The sequence below is a fragment of the Tamandua tetradactyla genome, chromosome 8, assembly GCF_023851605.1.
Source record: "Tamandua tetradactyla isolate mTamTet1 chromosome 8, mTamTet1.pri, whole genome shotgun sequence".
NCBI classification, from domain to species: Eukaryota; Metazoa; Chordata; class Mammalia; order Pilosa; family Myrmecophagidae; genus Tamandua; species Tamandua tetradactyla.
Window position 1 is genome coordinate 22,669,669 of NC_135334.1, and position 19,004 is coordinate 22,688,672.

At 40.8% G+C, this 19,004-nt stretch overlaps 1 protein-coding gene across 1 annotated transcript in view; it reads left to right on the forward strand.

Annotated features, from left to right (window-relative positions):
• The window catches only part of SMIM35 (small integral membrane protein 35), a 44,506-nt gene extending 26,690 nt beyond the window's left edge, over positions 1–17,816 (forward strand). The window contains exons 3-6 of the mRNA XM_077114692.1: positions 12,882–12,998; positions 13,973–14,006; positions 14,741–14,875; positions 15,497–17,816. Coding sequence (XP_076970807.1) covers positions 12,882–12,998; positions 13,973–14,006; positions 14,741–14,840 — 251 coding nt within the window. The 3' untranslated portion in view covers positions 14,841–14,875; positions 15,497–17,816. The remainder of the gene's footprint in view (positions 1–12,881; positions 12,999–13,972; positions 14,007–14,740; positions 14,876–15,496) is intronic.
• Positions 17,817–19,004: the final 1,188 nt, after the last annotated feature.

Sequence of the window (19,004 nt, forward strand, 5' to 3'; positions counted from 1 at the left end):
ACCCCGTATTATTGACAGCCCCTTCCAACATGAAATAGTTAGAGTGACCGTAGCCTAAATACCCCTAAAGAGTGGGATAGAAAGACCAAAGGTCATGGTGGAGTTATACAGAGAAGGTAGGGTTTAACAAACTGGAATCATTAAATTGATACTTCTTTTAGTCTCCAGTATCTTAGAGCAGCTAGAAATAAAAACCTAAAATTGGAGAATTGTATCCTGTGCCAAACTTTGAAATTTGTTCTACAACTAATTGTTGCAATGTGCTTTTAAATTTATTGCTTTTTTTGTATATATACTATTTTTCACAAAAAAGAAAAAAGTCGATGTAATGATAAAAAAAGTATTTATTCCTACTAGCCTCCTATATTCTGGAGCAGCTAGAAGGAAAAATCTGAGTGATGGTATGGTAGCCCATGACAAACTCTGGGACTGTCCTGTAACTATTTGTTGAAGAGTGCTTTGAAAATTATTACTGTTTTCTTTTTTTGTTTTGTATATATGTTATACTATACAATAAAAAGAGTTAAAAAAAAAGATACAGTAGTAATAAAAACAAACAAAAACAAGAATTTATGGTGCCCCCCCCCAAAAAATCTGGTGGTTCTAGATTAGGTCTGAAACAGTATTCAAATTGCCACCAATTCAGCAAATAGCCAAAAAAACCAAGAAACAAAATTTCTGCACATATTCATCAAAAAGTCGATGTATGTTGTTTTAGAATAATTTGATTTACACAATTATTGTATCTCAATCCAATGTAGTGGCAATTTAAAAATACATTTTAGTTGCTTTTGTGTATTGCCTTAATTTAGGATTAATGCATAATATTTCTGACCATACAGCCAAAAATATAGAAAAAAATAGATAGGCCAGGGAGTAAATTATAAGGATACATGCATTCTTCTAGATTTTGTGATGTTTTGGTATGTCAGCTTTTAACAATTTTAATTTTTGTGATTTAAGTTTTTTCACTTTAAAGGAAAATCCATGTCCACATCTTAAAAAACAAACAAACAAAATGGATGGTGGTAGATTTTTTGACTCACATAGCTGGTAGCCTATTTGAAAAACAGAGAATTTTTACCTCTAACATCATGTTTGGGACCAATGTTGTTTTTACTGACTCTTCCTTAAACTTGGATTTTATTTTTTTATTTTTTTATTTTTTATTTTTATTAATTAAAAAAAGAATTAACAAAACAATTAGAAATCATTCCAATCTACATGTACAATCAGTAATTCTTAATAACATCACATAGTTGCATATTCATCATTTCTTAGTACATTTGCATCGATTTAGAAAAAGAAATAAAAAGACAACAGAATAAGAATTAAAACAATAATAGAAAGAAAAAAAAACAAAAAAAGACAAAAACAAAAAACCTATACCTCACATGCAGCTTCATTCAGTGTTTTAACATAATTGCATTACAATTGGGTAGTATTGTGCTGTCCATTTCTGAGTTTTTATATCCAGTCCCGTTGTACAGTCTGTATCCCTTCATCTCCAATTATCCCTTCTCTTTTTTTTTTTTTTTAATTAACGGAAAAAAAGAAATTAACCCAACATTTAGAGATCATACCATTCTACACATGCAATCATTAATTCTTAACATCATCACATAGATGCATGATCATCATTTCTTAGTACATTTGCATTGGTTTAGAAGAACTAGCAACATAACCGAAAAAGATATAGAATGTTAATATAGAGAAAAAAATAAAAGTAATAATAGTAAAATCAAAACAAAACAAAACAAAACAAAACAAAAACCTATAGCTCAGATGCAGCTTCATTCAGTGTTTTAACATGATTACTTTACAATTAGGTATTATTGTGCTGTCCATTTTTGAGTTTTTGTATCTAGTCCTGTTGCACAGTCTGTATCCCTTCAGCTTCAATTACCCATTGTCTTACCCTGTTTCTAACTCCTGCTGAACTCTGTTACCAATGACATATTTCAAGTTTATTCTCGAATGTCCGTTCACATCAGTGGGACCATACAGTATTTGTCCTTTAGTTTTTGGCTGGATTCACTCAGCATAATATTCTCTAGGTCCATCCATGTTATTACATGGTTCATAAGTTTATCTTGTCTTAAAGCTGCATAATATTCCATCGTATGTATATACCACAGTTTGTTTAGCCACTCTTCTGTTGATGGAGATTTTGGCTGTTTCCATCTCTTTGCAATTGTAAATAATGCTGCTATAAACATTGGTGTGCAAATGTCCGTTTGTGTCTTTGCCCTTAAGTCCTTTGAGTAGATACCTAGCAATGGTATTGCTGGGTCGTATGGCAATTCTATATTCAGCTTTTTGAGGAACCGCCAAACTGCCTTCCACAGTGGTTGCACCCTTTGACATTCCCACCAACAGTGGATAAGTGTGCCTCTTTCTCCGCATCCTCTCCAGCACTTGTCATTTTCTGTTTTGTTGATAATGGCCATTCTGGTGGGTGTGAGATGATATCTCATTGTGGTTTTGATTTGCATTTCTCTAATGGCCAGGGACATTGAGCATCTCTTCATGTGCCTCTTGGCCATCCGTATTTCCTCTTCTGAGAGGTGTCTGTTCAAGTCTTTTTCCCATTTTGTAATTGGGTTGGCTGTCTTTTTGTTGTTGAGATGAACAATCTCTTTATAAATTCTGGATACTAGACCTTTATCTGATATATCATTTCCAAATATTGTCTCCCATTGTGAAGGCTGTCTTTCTACTTTCTTGATGAAGTTCTTTGATGCACAAAAGTGTTTAATTTTGAGGAGTTCCCATTTATTTATTTCCTTCTTCAGTGCTCTTGCTTTAGGTTTAAGGTCCATAAAACCGCCTCCAGTTGTAAGATCCATAAGATATCTCCCAACATTTTCCTCTAACTGTTTTATGGTCTTAGACCTAATGTTTAGATCTTTGATCCATTTTGAGTTAACTTTTGTATAGGGTGTGAGAGATGGGTCTTCTTTCATTCTTTTGCATATGGATATCCAGTTCTCTAGGCACCATTTATTGAAGAGACTGCTCTGTCCCAGGTGAGTTGGCTTGACTGCCTTATCAAAGATCAAATGTCCATAGATGAGAGGGTCTATATCTGAGCACTCTATTCGATTCCATTGATCGATATATCTATCTTTATGCCAATACCATGCTGTTTTGACCACTGTGGCTTCATAATATGCCTTAAAGTCAGGCAGCGCGAGACCTCCAGCTTCGTTTTTTTTCCTCAAGATGTTTTTAGCAATTCGGGGCACCCTGCCCTTCCAGATAAATTTGCTTATTGGTTTTTCTATTTCTGAAAAATAAGTTGTTGGGATTTTGATTGGTATTGCATTGAATCTGTAAATCAATTTAGGTAGGATTGACATCTTAACTATATTTAGTCTTCCAATCCATGAACACGGTATGCCCTTCCATCTATTTAGGTCTTCTGTGATTTCTTTTAGCAGTTTTTTGTAGTTTTCTTTATATAGGTTTTTTGTCTCTTTAGTTAAATTTATTCCTAGGTATTTTATTCTTTTAGTTGCAATTGTAAATGGGATTCGTTTCTTGATTTCCCCCTCAGCTTGTTCATTACTAGTGTATAGAAATGCTACAGATTTTTGAATGTTGATCTTGTAACCTGCTACTTTGCTGTACTCATTTATTAGCTCTAGTAGTTTTGTTGTGGATTTTTCCGGGTTTTCGACGTATAGTATCATATCGTCTGCAAACAGTGATAGTTTTACTTCTTCCTTTCCAATTTTGATGCCTTGTATTTCTTTTTCTTGTCTAATTGCTCTGGCTAGAACCTCCAACACAATGTTGAATAATAGTGGTGATAATGGACATCCTTGTCTTGTTCCTGATCTTAGGGGGAAAGTTTTCAATTTTTCCCCATTGAGGATGATATTAGCTGTGGGTTTTTCATATATTCTCTCTATCATTTTAAGGAAGTTCCCTTGTATTCCTATCTTTTGAAGTGTTTTCAACAGGAAAGGATGTTGAATCTTGTCAAATGCCTTCTCTGCATCAATTGAGATGATCATGTGATTTTTCTGCTTTGATTTGTTGATATGGTGTATTACATTAATTGATTTTCTTATGTTGAACCATCCTTGCATACCTGGGATGAATCCTACTTGGTCATGATGTATAATTCTTTTAATGTGTTGTTGGATACGATTTGCTAGAATTTTATTGAGGATTTTTGCATCTGTATTCATTAGAGAGATTGGTCTGTAGTTTTCTTTTTTTGTAATATCTTTGCCTGGTTTTGGTATGAGGGTGATGTTGGCTTCATAGAATGAATTAGGTAGTTTTCCCTCCACTTCGATTTTTTTGAAGAGTTTGAAGAGAATTGGTACTAATTCTTTCTGGAACGTTTGGTAGAATTCACATGTGAAGCCATCTGGTCCTGGACTTTTCTTTTTAGGAAGCTTTTGAATGACTAATTCAATTTCTTTACTTGTGATTGGTTTGTTGAGGTCATCTTGGATTTTTTTTTAATATGCTTATTTTTTAAATTAATTTTTTTATTTTTTAAAAAAATATAACACCAAACAAATGCAAACATTCTTAACTTTTGATCATTCTGTTCTACATATATAATCGGTAATTCACAGTATCATCACGTAGTTGCATATTCATCATCATGATCATTTCTTGGAACATTTGCATCTATTGAGAAAAAGAAATTTAAAAAAAACAGAAAAAAATTCATACATACCATACCCCTTACCCCCCTTCATTGATCACTAGGATTTCAATCTAAATTTATTTTAACATTTGTTCCCCTTATTATTTATTTTTATTCCATATGTTTTACTTGTCTGTTGATAGGGTAGATAAGAGGAACATCAAACACAAGTTTTTCACAATCATGCAGTCACATTGTGAAAGCTCTATCATTATACAATTATCTTCAAGAAACATAGCTACTGGAACACAGTTCTACATTCTCAGGCAGTTTCCTCCAGCCTCTCTGTTATGCCTTAACTAAAAAGATGATATCTATATATTGCATAAGAATAACCTCCAGGATAACCTCTCAACTCTGTTTGGAATCTCTCAGCCATTGACACTTTATTTTGTCTCATTTCACTCTTCCCCCTTTTGTTCCAGAAGGTTTTCTCAATCCCTTGATGTTGAGTCTCGGCTCATTTTAGGGTTTTTCTCAATCCCTTGATGCTGAGTCTCAGCTCATTCTAGGATTTCTGTCCACGTTGCCAGGACGGTCCATACCCCTGGGAGTCATGTCCCACGTAGACAGGGGGAGAGTGGTGAGTTTGCTTATTGTGTTGGCTGGAGAGAGAGGCCACATCTGAGCAACAACAGATGCTCTCTTGGGGGTAATTCTTAGGCCTAATTTTAAGTAGGCTTGACCTATCTTTTGTGGGGTTAAGTTTCATATGAACAAACCCCAAGATTGGGGGCTCAACCTATAGCTTTGGTTGTCCCCACTGCTTGTGAGAATATCAAGAATTCAACTTGGGGAAGTTGGATTTTTCCCACTTTCTCACCATTCCCCCAAGGGGAGTTTGCAAATACTTTTTTATTCACTCTTCAAATCACTCTGGGACTTATCAGGGCATCACTCTGGACAAACCAACAAAATCTCATGCCCTACTTAAGGTTCCATGTACTTATGGTGTTCAATTAAGCTGTATACATATGTTATATTAGGAAATGCACTAGTCAAAATATAGATTTTGTACCAAAGAAACATTTTTTGCTTTAGTCTCACACATAAGTTAAAATTTTTAAATATTAATTACCATCTATTTTCAGCACCCCACAGTAATGACATTCCTTTGTTCTTCCTCATTCAAAAACATTTTTTAAATTTGTACATTTAGTCACTATCATTACATACTCTAGGCATTTCTAGATTATACCATATTAGTCTTTATTGTCTATCTTTCTTTATGACTTCATTTGTGCCCCCAGCCCTCCTCCCTCTATCATTCTCACAGTCAGCTTCATTCAGTGTTTTAACATAATTGTATTACCGTTAGGTAGTATTGTGCTATCCTTAAACTTGGATTTTGTGGCGAGAAGGCAGCTATGGCTAAGTTTATCAGTTTACCATAAATCATAGTTACCGAGACTTATGTAAGACCTGCATTTTAATGGGAACTATCAGAGTTGGTAGAAATGCTATATCCTTATATAAATCTCATTCTCTGTTCTTGTACTCATCTGGTGTACTAATTATTTTAGTCAATAATTAGAATCAAACAATCAATCAACTGATTTATCCTAGTATGAGCAGAAGTGACTTTACTAAAACCAGATGTTCCACTGGGAACCCCTTGTTAGCACCTGCTTGGGCTACATTTAAGATGAAAATCATCTTTAGCTAGCCCTATACTAGAAAAAGTCTTAGAACTAATTCTGAGAAAAGTTCTGGCTATGCCTGAAGATTTGTCATTGGCCCATCCCAGCACAGGCACTATCCAGGAGAAGAAAGAGTCAGACCTTTCTCATTTCTGTCAAGGAAAAAAAACCATATTGGGCGACCCACGGTGGCTGAGCAGGCAGAGCTCTCGCCTGCCATGCCAGAGACCCTGGTTCGATTCCCGGTGCCTGCCCATGCAAACCAAACAAACAAAACCCCCATATTATTCATCTGCAATTTTTAATTCTAAAGTGTTTGGCTTTATACTCTAAGCAGGGGGTGCACGGGTGGTTCAGTGGTTGAATGCTCGCTTTTCATGCGGGAGACCCGGGTTCGATTCTGGGCCATGCACCCCACCCCCGGTCCCCGCCCCTCCCCAGATATATATTTTATAAACAGTGCAGAAAACATGCACCCAGGTCCTTACCAGAAACTGCATATTTTCTAACATATACCTAGACCTTAGGTGAAAAGAGTTATCCTTGTGAAGAGTGGGTTAAAAGGAAATGTAATCCTTCTCTTCTCTAAGCATAGTCTAAGCTAAACTTGATGCGGTGAGAGAGAAAGTAAGTACCCACCATGGGGCTAGAATTCCGTGCGTGTGCGCGTGCATGTGTGTGGTGGGGGGAGAGGGGGTGTATTACTTGAACAAATACCTTGACGGGTTCTTCAAGTTTGAAGACTTTGGCCATTATCTCCTCAAATATTTTTTTCTGTCCCCTCACCCCTACCCCGCTCTCTTTCCAATCACACATTGATTAGGCTGCTTTTCATTTGTGTTTGTGATACTCTTTTCATTTATGGTTCACTGTGTTTTATTTTGGTTTCTTCTTGCTATCTTCAAGTGTACTACTTTTTTTTCCTCTGTAACATCTGATCTGTTGTTAATCCCTTCCAATGTATTATTATTTTCATTATTTTTGGGTGCATGGTCCAGGAATCGAACCTGGGTCTCCTGCATGAAAGGTAAGCACCAATGTATTTTTTAATCTCTGACATTGTAGTTTTCATCTCTGGAAATAGGATTTGGGTCATTTTTAATATCTTCAAAATGTCTCCCTAAACTTTTGAATATATGAAGTACTATTATAAGAATAATTATTTTAATGTCCTTCTTTGCCAATTCTAAAATCGTCAGGTCTGGGTTGGTTTCTATAGATTATGTTTATCATTATGGGTTATGTTTCTCTGCTTTTTTTTGCATGCCTGGTAATTCTTTGATTGGAATTTTACCTTGCTGAGTGCTGGGTCTTTTTGTATTCCTATAAATGCTCTGAGAAGGAGTTAAATTACTTGAAACAATTTGGTCCCTGCTGGTCTTGCTTTTACAATTTAATAAGTGTGGGTTGGAACATTGCTCAGTCTAGGGCTAATTATTCCCTAATTCCCTATTACTGAGGCAAGACCTTCCCTACCTACTGTCCTGTGAACAATGAGTTTTTCCAGTCTGGCTTACGGGGCACTGTTCCTAGCCCTGCATGTGTGAGTACTGGATACTGTTCCCTCCAATCTTTTCAGATAATGCTCCCTCTAGTTTCAAGTAGTTTCTTCACACACATACACTGATCTGTACTTACTGAACACTTGAGGGGGACCCTCTGCACATCTCGGGTTCTCTGTGCAGCTCTTACCTCTGTCCTGTGAGCTCTGACTGCCTTGGTCTCACCAGACTGTGTCTCTGCAGCTCACAATTAAAAAATACATGCTTTCTTGACAAATCACACACATATAGTCATACATGGTGTACAATCAATGGCTCACGATGTCAACTCATAGTTGTATATTCATCACCATGATCATTTTTAGAACATGTGCATTTTTCCAGAAACAGAAATAAAAAGAAAAATCTCGTACATTCAATACCTCTTACCTTTCCCTCCCATTGACCACTAGTATTTCCATCTACCCAATTTATTTTACCTCTTAGCCCCCTATTATTTCTTTTTTATTCGTATTTTTTACTCATCTGTCCATACCCTGGATAAAAGGAGCATCAGACACAAGGTTTGCACAATCACATTGTAAAAATTTTATCTTTATACAATCTTCAAGAATGGCTCATATTTTGATATATTTTCAGTGTCATTAAGTTCTAAGTATTTTCCAATCCCCCTTTGTGATGTACTATTTTATCCATTTAAAAGGGTACTAAGAAGTGTACTTCTAAATTTCCAGATACTCAGAAATTTTCCAGATAAATTTTTGTTTTTAATTTCTAATAAAATTCTGTGGTTAGGGAACATATTCCATATGATTTCAGTTTTTAAAAATTTATTAAGACATGTACCATGGTCCGGAATATGGTATATTTTGATAAATGTTCCACGTGTACTTGAAAAGAATGTGTATGGAGCAGCTCTTGGGTGCTGTGTTCTGTAAATATCTAGTAGGGCAAGTTGACTGATCGTGCTGTCTTCTTCCTATCCCTACTGATTTCCTGTTCTGTTGATTAGTGAAAGTGAAGACTTGAATTCTCTAAAGACAATTGTGGATTTGTCTAGTTTTTCTTTCAGTCTGTCCGTTTTTCCGTCTAGTATTTCAAAGCTGCATAATTAGAGGTCTGCACATTTAGCATACCTTGTATTCTAGTTTCTGGCTCTACAAATTTGCTTATTCCAGTGATTTCACATCCGAGATATTAAACAATATTTGTCCTGGCTTATTCTACTCAACATGATGTCTTTTTAAGGGTCAACCATGATGTCACATGTATCAGAACTTCATTTCTTTTTATGACTGAATAATAATATTCCATTGTACCTATATGAAAAGTTTGTTGTTGATTATCTCCATTTCTTTTTTTTTAGATTATCTATTTCGTTTATCTCTTGTTATTTCCTTCCTTTACTCATTGCGGGTTTAGTTTTTTCTTCTTTCTCTAGATCATCTATTTGTGAAGTTAGGTCTCTGATTTAAGAGCTTTCTGTTTTACAAATGTAAGCATTTAAAGCCATACATTTCCCTCTCACACCTTTGCTTTACATTTCTTTCTCATGGTGCTTTTGCTTCATTCCCCTAAGTTTTGGTATGTAGTGTTTTCATTTTCATTTGCCTCAAGAAATTTCCTAATTTCCCTTGTGATTTTTTCTTTGACCCATTGGGTATGTTGCTTAAATTCCACATATTTGTGAATTTCATAGTTCTTCCTTGTAATTGATTTTTAGCTTCATTCCACTGAGGTTGGAGAAGACACATTATATAATTTTAATGCCATCTAACTCATTGAGGCTTGTTTTGTGACCTAACGTGTGGTCTGTACTGGAGAATGGCCCCTGTGCGGTAGAGAGGAATGTGTACTCTGCTCCTGTTGTGTGAAGTGTTCTATATATTTCTGTCAGGTCTGGTTAGTCTATATTGGTTTATAGTGTTATTTAAGTCCTCTGTTTTCCTACTTATCTTTTGCATAAATAATCTATCCACTATTGAAAATGGTGTGTTGAAATCCCCAACTACCTTTGCAGAACTGACTATTTCTCCCTTCAATTCTGTTAATGTTTGCTTCATGTATTCTGGGGCTCTGTTATTAGATGTCTATACACTTATGATAGTTTAATTCACCCTTTTATTAATATATAATGCCCTTCTTTTTTGCTTGTAATAGTTTTTTTTTTTTTTAACTTAAATTCTATTTTGTCTGATATAGTGTAGCCATCCCAGCTCTCTTTTGGTTACAATTTGCCATGGAATATTTTTTTCTCATCTATTAACTTTCAACCTGTTTGAGTCTTTGGATCTAAGATGCATCTCTTATAAATAGCATATAGATGTGTCATCCTTCTTTATCCATTCTGTCAATCTCTACTTTTTGATTGGAGAGTCTAATCTACTTACATTAAAAAAAAATTGTTTAAACGACATTTTTTCCTTTTTTTGTGAAAAATAGCATATACACAAAAAAGGAATACATTTCAAAGCACAGCACATTTAGATGTATGACTGATTCAGCAATCACACTCATTTGTTAAACCCTACCTTCTCTGTATAAGTCCACCATCACCTTTGAGCTTTCTCCCACTCTTTAGCAATATTGGGCTACACCCATTCTAACTTTCTCATGTTGAAAGGGACTGTTGATAATATGGGATGGGGAATGGAACTAGTTGATGTTCTGGAGAGGCTGGTGCCTCTGCATTTCAGAAACCGTTTACATTTAAGAAAAATTACTGATAAAGCCAGACTTCCATCATTTTGCTAGTTGTTTTTGTTTGTCTTATACCTTTTTGCTCTTTCCTTTCCTCCATTAATGCCTTTCTTTTTGTTTAGATGGTAGTTTGTAATGAATCATTTTGAATCACTTACCCCTTCCTTTCGTGTAGATATTTTTTTTTTGGGGGGGGGGTGCATGGTCTGGGAATCGACCCTGGGTCTCCCGCATGAAAGGTGAGCATTTTACCACTAATATGTAGATTTTTAAAAGATAGTTTCTTTGTGGTTACTGCGGGAATTACATTTAACATCCTAAACAGATTACAATTTAGTTTATATTGAAGCCAGCTTAGCTTCAGTAGCCCATACACACTTTGTTCTTATATCCCACGGTCCCTTTACTTTATGTTGTTCTCGTCATGAATTGCATCTTTATATATTTGCAGCCAATAAAAGAGGTTATGATGATTTTTTATACATTTGAATTTTAAGCTACATAAAAAATAAAAACAGCATTACAAATGAAAAATGTAATAATGCCGGCATGTGTATTTACCTATATAGTTATCCCTACTGGAGGTCCTTCTTTTTTCAAACAGCTTTAAATAACTGCACATTGTCCTTTTCTTTCAACATGGAGTCCCTCTAGCATTTCTTGTGTGATAGGTTTAGTGGTAATGAACTCCCTTAGCTTTTGTTTATCCAGAAATGTCTTAATTTTTCCCTCATTTTTGAAGGACAGTTTTGCTGGATATATTACATTTGGTTGAAAATTTTTTTCTTTCAGCACTTTAAAAATGCCCCGCCTACTGGTCTCCGTGGTTTCTAATGAGAAATCAGAAGTTAATCTTACTAAGGATCCCTTGTATGTGACAAACTCCTTTGCTCTTGCTATTTTCAAGATTCTCTCTTTGCTTTTGGCATTCAGTAATGTGCCTTTCTGTCTCCATGTGTGCCTCTTTGGGTGTTTCATGCTTGAAGTTTGTTGAGTTTCTTGGATTTGTCTGTCTGATCTGTTATCAGATTTCAGAAGGTTTTGGCCATCATTTCTCCAACTATTATTTATGCCCCTTTTTCTCTCTCTTCTCCTTCTGGGACTCTTATGATGCCTTATTGAAATTTTCACTCTCTTAATATATTGTTCTCTTGATTTCCTTTAGTTATTTGTCTATCTAGTCATCATTTAAGAGAACTGATGTAAGATCTTTAATTAGTAATTCTAGAGACCGGGAAACACCCATTCTCTCTGCATTTGGCTTTCACATCTTCTTCCCTGAGTAGCATAACTGTCTAAATGGGAAGAAGGTCAAGGGAGGGAAAGGCCCGCCTAGGGTAAATTGCAAACTATTTTTAAAATCCTGCCATTTGATAATAATAATAATGATGTAATTAGTGTCTACTAAGCATTTAGGGTGTGCCATATCCTTTCCTTAGCAAGGTAAAGGGACTTACCCAGGCCCCACATTTTGCGTGGGATGGAGCTGGACTTCCAATGCAAGACCGCTGGGCCAAAGGGGGTGCTCTAACCACTGTACTCTTTTCCCTCTTGGCAAAACTCCTGAGCCTCAGGAGTGGGGTCTCAGGGCCCCAAGCCATGCAGATGAGATTCATTTTATTCTTCCATCCTCCCTGGTACCTTACTGGGTAGTTATGGGGCTGGTCTTCCTCTTCTTTCCCTGTCCTGGAGATGCTCTCTGTCTGTATCTGCTTCTGGCCCATTTCATTTTCCTCATTTTTTTGGTGGTTTTTTTTGGGGGGGGTGGGGGTAGGGGTGGGGAGTTGTTTCACAAATAAAATATGAATGTAGCTAAAAGCTTACACTCGAAAAAGGGAAGAAGTGGTAAGTATAAGCAGCAGAACTGAGCCCAGGGATTAACACCTTGACACTGGATGCACAAGAGGTACAGGAGGGTCCCAGGATCCTCAGGTCTCTGCTCCCTGGGGATCTTCAGGGTGCTGTTTCTGATCACCAGGTTCGTGCTGAGTCTAGACCTCTTGGGTTCTCACCCAAACAGGCCAACACATAGAATGTCCTGTTGCCTTTTCCAACAAATAGAGCAGAATGCTGGTGGCTTTAGGAAGGTGTCCGAACCCCAAACTCTTTTCAGAGGACTACTACATTGCATTAAGAAGCTCCAAATATTGGCTGGACTAAGGGTGGAAAGTCAGGTATTAGACATTCACACCCTAGTATGGTTAAGCTGAACTAGTTACCTCAGATCAAGACTCCAAGGGGACAGTCATTTTGATGGTCAGTTGGGAGGGAGGAGAGGAAATTTGGAACGTGGTGCAGGTTGGGTGGTGCTGGGTGCTGTGAGAGGGCCCTGGGCAGCCCCATGAAGGGGGCTGTGTCTCTTTGCAGGTGAGGACTCCATCAGCACCCTGGGCCTCATCCTTGGGGTGGGGCTGTCGCTGCTGCTCGTGTCCATCCTTGGCTACAGCCTGGCCAAGTGGTATCAGCGTGGGTACTGCTGGGATGGTGAGTGAACACCAGACCCTGTCCCACAGCCTTGCCCAGCCTCTCCACTCCCATAGCTGTCAGCAGCCTCAGGCGGGGCTGCACACCCTTCTGCATGAATGTGTGCAAAAATATTTCCTGTGATGGTTGCAGTGGTTGAAGATATCAGGGGGTGGCTGAGTACTTGATGTGTTGGGGGTGGGGTAGTGGGGCCTTCAGTGAGGCAATGGGGCTCCTCCCTCCCCAGCAAGCAGCCAGCTTCCTCTTCTCTTGGAGTCCTCCCCAGCCCCCAGGAGTCCATCCCAGAGGCTTGTGTGGGTCCCGAGGCCAAGGACAATGGGGAAGATTGGCCAAGCCCCAGATGTCCTCCACTCTTATACTGGGTGTCTTCTCTTCCCCTGGCCATGGGGTTTGAGGGGCCCTCTCCTGGGGGGTCTCTGGTGTTTCAGCTTCACTAGGGGTTTCCTGGAATTCACTAAGGTACTCCTGACTCTGAGGCACATCTTATAGTTCTTATAAGACCCTGAGATTTGCGGGGCAGGCAAACGAGAATGCCCAGAGGTAGAGAACATTTCTCAGTGCTGCACTTAACCTTAACAGAACCCACAGCTATTTGCTGAGATCAGCTACGTGCCATGCACTTTTGTCTAATGTGATTTTTATTAAAATTCCACACGAGGAAGAAATGCATAGAGTATCATTTTCTGTAGAGGAAGATGGGAGGCTAAAGCCATGGGGCTGGTAAATGGAGTCAGTATTCAAAGCTAGGACTGCTGTTTCCCAGGGTAATCACAGCCCTTAGCAGGAGGGCTTCCCAGTAGCAGGGTCTGTCCTGGGAAGATGAGTTGGAAGCAGACATTGAAGGAGCTTGAGATCCTCCCAGTTCAGCCACCCAACTCCAAGACAGGAGCGAGGGAGCAACAGATCTTCCCAGAAGGGTGGTGGATAGCTCTTTCTGGAAGTATTAACCCTTTCTTTTTGGGTTTTCTTTCTAGGGCCTAATTTTGTCTTCAACTTGTACCAAATCCGGTGAGCAGTTCCATGACATTATTTGGGTGGGGACTGGGGGAAGAGTGAAGTGTGTTTGAGAAAGAATCAAATACAGAGCCCTAACTTTCCACTTCCCTTCCCTGTCTCCTTCCTAAGCTCCTAAGCAAACGAGGGTCAAGGAAGGAGCTAGAGAACTGATTTAGAAAAGTTCCATGAATTAAAATTGGAACATGATATGACCATGAAAGACCCTGATGGCAGTGATTCTCTTAATATTCACCCTCAAGCAGGGACACTCATTCATTGATTCATTCACACATCATTTATTCAGTAAAGATGTACTCTAGTGAGTACTGTGGTATTAATTTCTAGGGGTACAAAGATGACAGAGCATAGTCTCTGTCTTCAAGCATTTCATTGTCTATGGTGGGGCCATGCCTGAATACAAGTAGCATAATCTCAGGTATAATATGGTGGCAGAAGAGAGGAACAAGTGGAGAAAATCAGGGATTTAGGGAATAGGCAGCATTAGAGAATCAGGAAGTCTTCTTGGGATAAGTCATTTGGTCTAATCTCTGATGCAGAATGGGGCTGCTCCTCTCCTGACCCTGAAGGATGGGCTGACTCCTGTTCTGGAAGACAAGTCAGTGAGTCAATGATTTGGAGATTCCCTCAATGCCAGGAAGTTCTCATCTTCTAGTTTAGGGAGATGGGGTCCCAGGGAGAGGCTTAGTTCTCAGCCTTAGTAGTTTGATTGAATGTTCTTTTTTCAGGAACCTGAAGGAGCTAGAACGGGGTCCACCCTTCACCATTAGTGGCCACATCAGCAGCCCAGATGGTGGCTACATGAAGTTCTCAGATAGGCTAGTCTGATGGGGAAAGCATCAGGCTTCTGGAGCCCCAGAGAGGTGAGTGGGAATTTTGGAGAGCTTCCCAGATGAGTGTGATGTCCAAGGAAAGCCTCAAGTAGGTCCAGGCCCCCATGCCTAGCACCAAGGGCTGCTTGGAACCGAAGGGGTTTATTTGGTCCATGCCTCATCTGCTTGGAAGTGGATGATGGAGGAGATGGTTTTAGAGACAAAGGACACTGGGTCTGTTCCACCCACTCCATGCCCCATATCTTTCCTGGGGAGGTTCTATTTTTGCTCAGACTGAAGTTTCTAGAACAGAGCTTTCTATCTCAGCCTTTTGCTCTGAGATGAAGTTTCCAGATGTCCACTCTTCCGAAGACGCATCACTCTCAAGCTCAAGTTTCTGAACTTTCTAATTCCAGAAGTCTTCCTGCTTTATGGTTGGCTAACCCTTTGGTCATGTCTTACCCCCTGTGGCCTAAGCCCATCCCTTCTCTACATCACAACTACTTTTCTCCATCCCCAAAGTTTCTCCCTCCAGCAGTCCATAGTGGAGCCTCAGTTTCTCTCTCATCTTCTCCCCACAAAACACCACACTCAAATCTCTGCCCCTTCCCTTTTGCCCTGGAGAGACTTGATTTCTATTTTTTACTTTAATTTTTTTTTTTTTTTTTGCAGGAGGAGTCTCCTGGTTCAGCACCTATCCCTCCTGGACTCCCCCTGGGCTGCCCTCAATATCTCTAAGGTTCTGAGGCCTGTCCTGGCCCTTTATTGTGGAGAGTGAGGTGGTCTTCTCTGGACATCCCATCAGCCTGTGGTATCAGAGTCCCAGGGGAGTGAGGCCACTGGGGATTGGGTCTGGCAAGCAGCAGTGGTTTTCTCACCAAAATGAAACAGAAGACCATTCCCTAGGGAGGTGAGACTGGTTCCCAGGAGGTTTCTGAGCCTGCACAAGGAGTTTCGGGTGTCATGGAAAGCAAAGCCCTGCCCAGTTCAGCCTGGTATGGGCAGGGCTGGAAAACTCTGAGGTCAGCTCCTCATGGGTATTCCTGGTCACTTCCCCTTGCAGAGTGGACATCTGGGGCCAGGAAACCAATAATATCTTCAATAAGGCAAAGCCATGTGGGAATGGAGGTGATTCCAGGAATTGTTTTCAACTTTCCTACCAGAAGCCAACTTCCTTATGCAAACCTGAGACTGAGTTGGGGTCTTTATTCCACCCTGACCACCTCTGGTCCTTGATTCTCACACTTTCACCCCCTGAGATACCCCTGCTCCCTACCTGGGCCTGTTCTTGCTGCTGCTGACCAGCCTCAGTGCCTCCCAGACATGACCAGCTCTCAATTTTAAAGTGGGTGGAAACAGTCCAGAAATACTATCTTGTGCTGTAGGCTCCTGCGGTGGGGTGGCCATGGGGGTGTGGGGAGGGCTACGTCTACATTTCCTGTGCATGGCCTGCCCTGTGATGGGGAAAGTAGACCAGAAGCAGTGGGAGGGGGAAAGGAACCCAGACAAGCTGGAAGGAGCAGATAATGCACGTGAGAAATCAAGAATTGAATATAGCTTAGTGGACGGCAGAAAATTTTGTCTCATGAGCCATCACTTAAGTCTTCCAGTCTGTGCCCTAGTGGCTGGAAGGTGGAGCCTGCACTGGGTTGCCAGCTTGGTAGGTGCTTATTGCCAGATATACTGAATTCTTGGGGGCAACTGTAGATCCATTTGGACCCTAACAGTACTGAAACTTGCAGTTGGAACTACTGCCCACTGGCCCCTACTCTGCCAGTGTCCCAGCAACAAGGCAGAGAGATGCAGGAGCACAGGACAGCAATAGGCAAGGAAAAGAGAAGTTATATTATTTGTCTTCCTACCCTCCCTTTCCTGAGGCCTTATTTCTTGATTTGGGATCTACCAGATTGTGTGGGAAGGAAGGAGCAAGGACTTAGCAACTCCTACTCCCTCACTTCCTGCCAGGGTCAGGGGGGCATTCTCCCAGGCTTTGACTTACTAAACCAAATCCCTGGATTGGAAGTCTTCAAAGGGCCTCTAATTTTTCTGTCCTTGGGTGAATGCGGGGAGGGTGAGGAAGAGTCCCCAGTGGCTTTGGATTGAACCCTTCCTTGCAGGTCCCTTGGAGTGGGTTGGGGCAGTGTGCTGACTCAGACTTCCTTCTTCCTTGGATTTCAGTTCTGAGGGTTGGGTTCTCTTCTTAACTCATGGGATTTCCAGCTCCATTAAAACTTTCAAACGTCTCCTGCTCAGTGCGGATCCTGGGTCTGCAGTCCATACAGGGCCACCTGAGGGCCGTGGAAGTGCTCAGGGCTCTGCCACTTTGGGGAGACTTGAAAAGAGGATGGGATTGCAGGTGGCCCTGGCCCAGGTCTTGTTGCTTCAGGTGAGAAGACAGGGGACAGCTGCTGAGGGCTGGGAGAATGGAGGGTATTTCCCATCATTGGGAACGGAACTGAGACTGGCTTACTTCCTCTTTCAGGGCCCTCTGACGTTCTCCCTGCCCTGTCTGCCTCCCCCCATGTTTTCCTTACTTCTGCAACCCCACTGACCAGCACGGCTCTCTTCACCCTTGGACCCCAGGTCCCACCCCTCGACTCTACATATTTCCATTGAGGTTCCAGCTTCCTCAGAAATGATTTGAGAGCAGATGCCTAGAAATCCTGCTATGGGTCAAGCTGGGTTGGGTGCTGACCTGGCACCCAGGCCCAAGACCCTGCCAGGACCTCCCAGCACTTCCCTCCCTCCTCTTAACTGTTCTTCATTCCGTCGGCCCCAGGAGCCAGGAAGAGTCGTGAGACCAGCGGTTCTGTGGTTGGGCCACTCCTCAGCCCTCTGCCACCTGGTGCCTCCTCCATGCCTTTGTCAGGGCCATTCCCCAGCCTAGAATTCCCTTCTCTCTCTCCTTCTCCTAGCCTAGACGTGATCTCTCAAAGACCCTTCATTCCTCAGCACCCAAGACTTGATATCTCCCATTTTACTCCTAAATGTTGGTGGCCGTGTTTCCTCCATTTGTGCTATTCCCTACCAGGCTGGGTCCTTTGTGGGAAGGCATCTGTTCCAGAGGTCCTTGGAAATCCCCCAAACCAGAGTGCATGTGAGGAGCCCAATAAATGCTTGCTAAGTAGGAAAGAAATATTCAGTGTGGCCACACAAGGCTGCCTTGTCTAGAAAAAAGATCCTGGGAGACCTCAGGAGGATCAGGAACTGCTTACATAGCACACAGCCTATAATTAGTCTCATTTTACATAATAGGGAGATTGGGGCTCAGAGAGGGGGCGTGCTTTGCCCAAGGCTGCACAGCTAGCCACTGGCTGCACTGGAGCCTGGCCAAGCCTTTGGCCTCACAGAGGCAGCCTGATCTCAGGGCTCAGCAGGTGTGGGGACTGAATGCTGTAGAATTGGGTATGGTCCTGGCCCTGCCCTGTCAAGCTGGTGGCCATGAGTCAGTCACTCCTTCTGTCAGCATTTGGAAGTCAAGTGATTGGGCTAATTCTCCAAGACTACTCCCTCCTCTTCTCTATAGAAGAACAAAGACACTGTTTCTTAAAAAAAAAAAAAAAAAACCCTTCTGTATTCTTAGTATTTAGCATATGGCCAGGCACATAGTAGTTGCTTAATAAACAATTAAAAGGTGCAAGTACAAAGCATAGTTATCACTTTCTAATTTAAGAAGAGGCAGTTACAAGGTGGCTGCTGAAGTTCCCCTAGACCCTGATGTTCTAATATGCTAAATATTCCTTAGCCTTTCCCTGTCCCTGGATATAACTGACCAGCATCCAAGACTGGACCATTCCCAACAAATCCTTCTTTACCATGAAGATGAAATACTAATGGTTTAGTGCAGGGCAGTGGCTCACAGGTGGGGTGACTCAGGCTCAGAGTCATGTGACGTGACCTGCTCAAGGCCAACCAAGAACATGTTTTCTTTCAAATCCCCCTGAAACCTGCAGTTGGATCTATCTCTAGCCTCTGCCCAAGGTGGCAGCTTCCTTGGCTCCCAAGGAAGCAGGATCTTCTTTCTAGTCTCTGATCTCTTTCCTGGGTCCTCTGGGGAGGTGAGAAGGGCTTCTCAGCCATCTTCCCCAGCCCCAGCTCCAATCCTGAGGTTATCACTGACCCACTCCTTATTCTTTTATTTTTAATTACTCCCTTTATTGATGTCCAAACCATCACATTC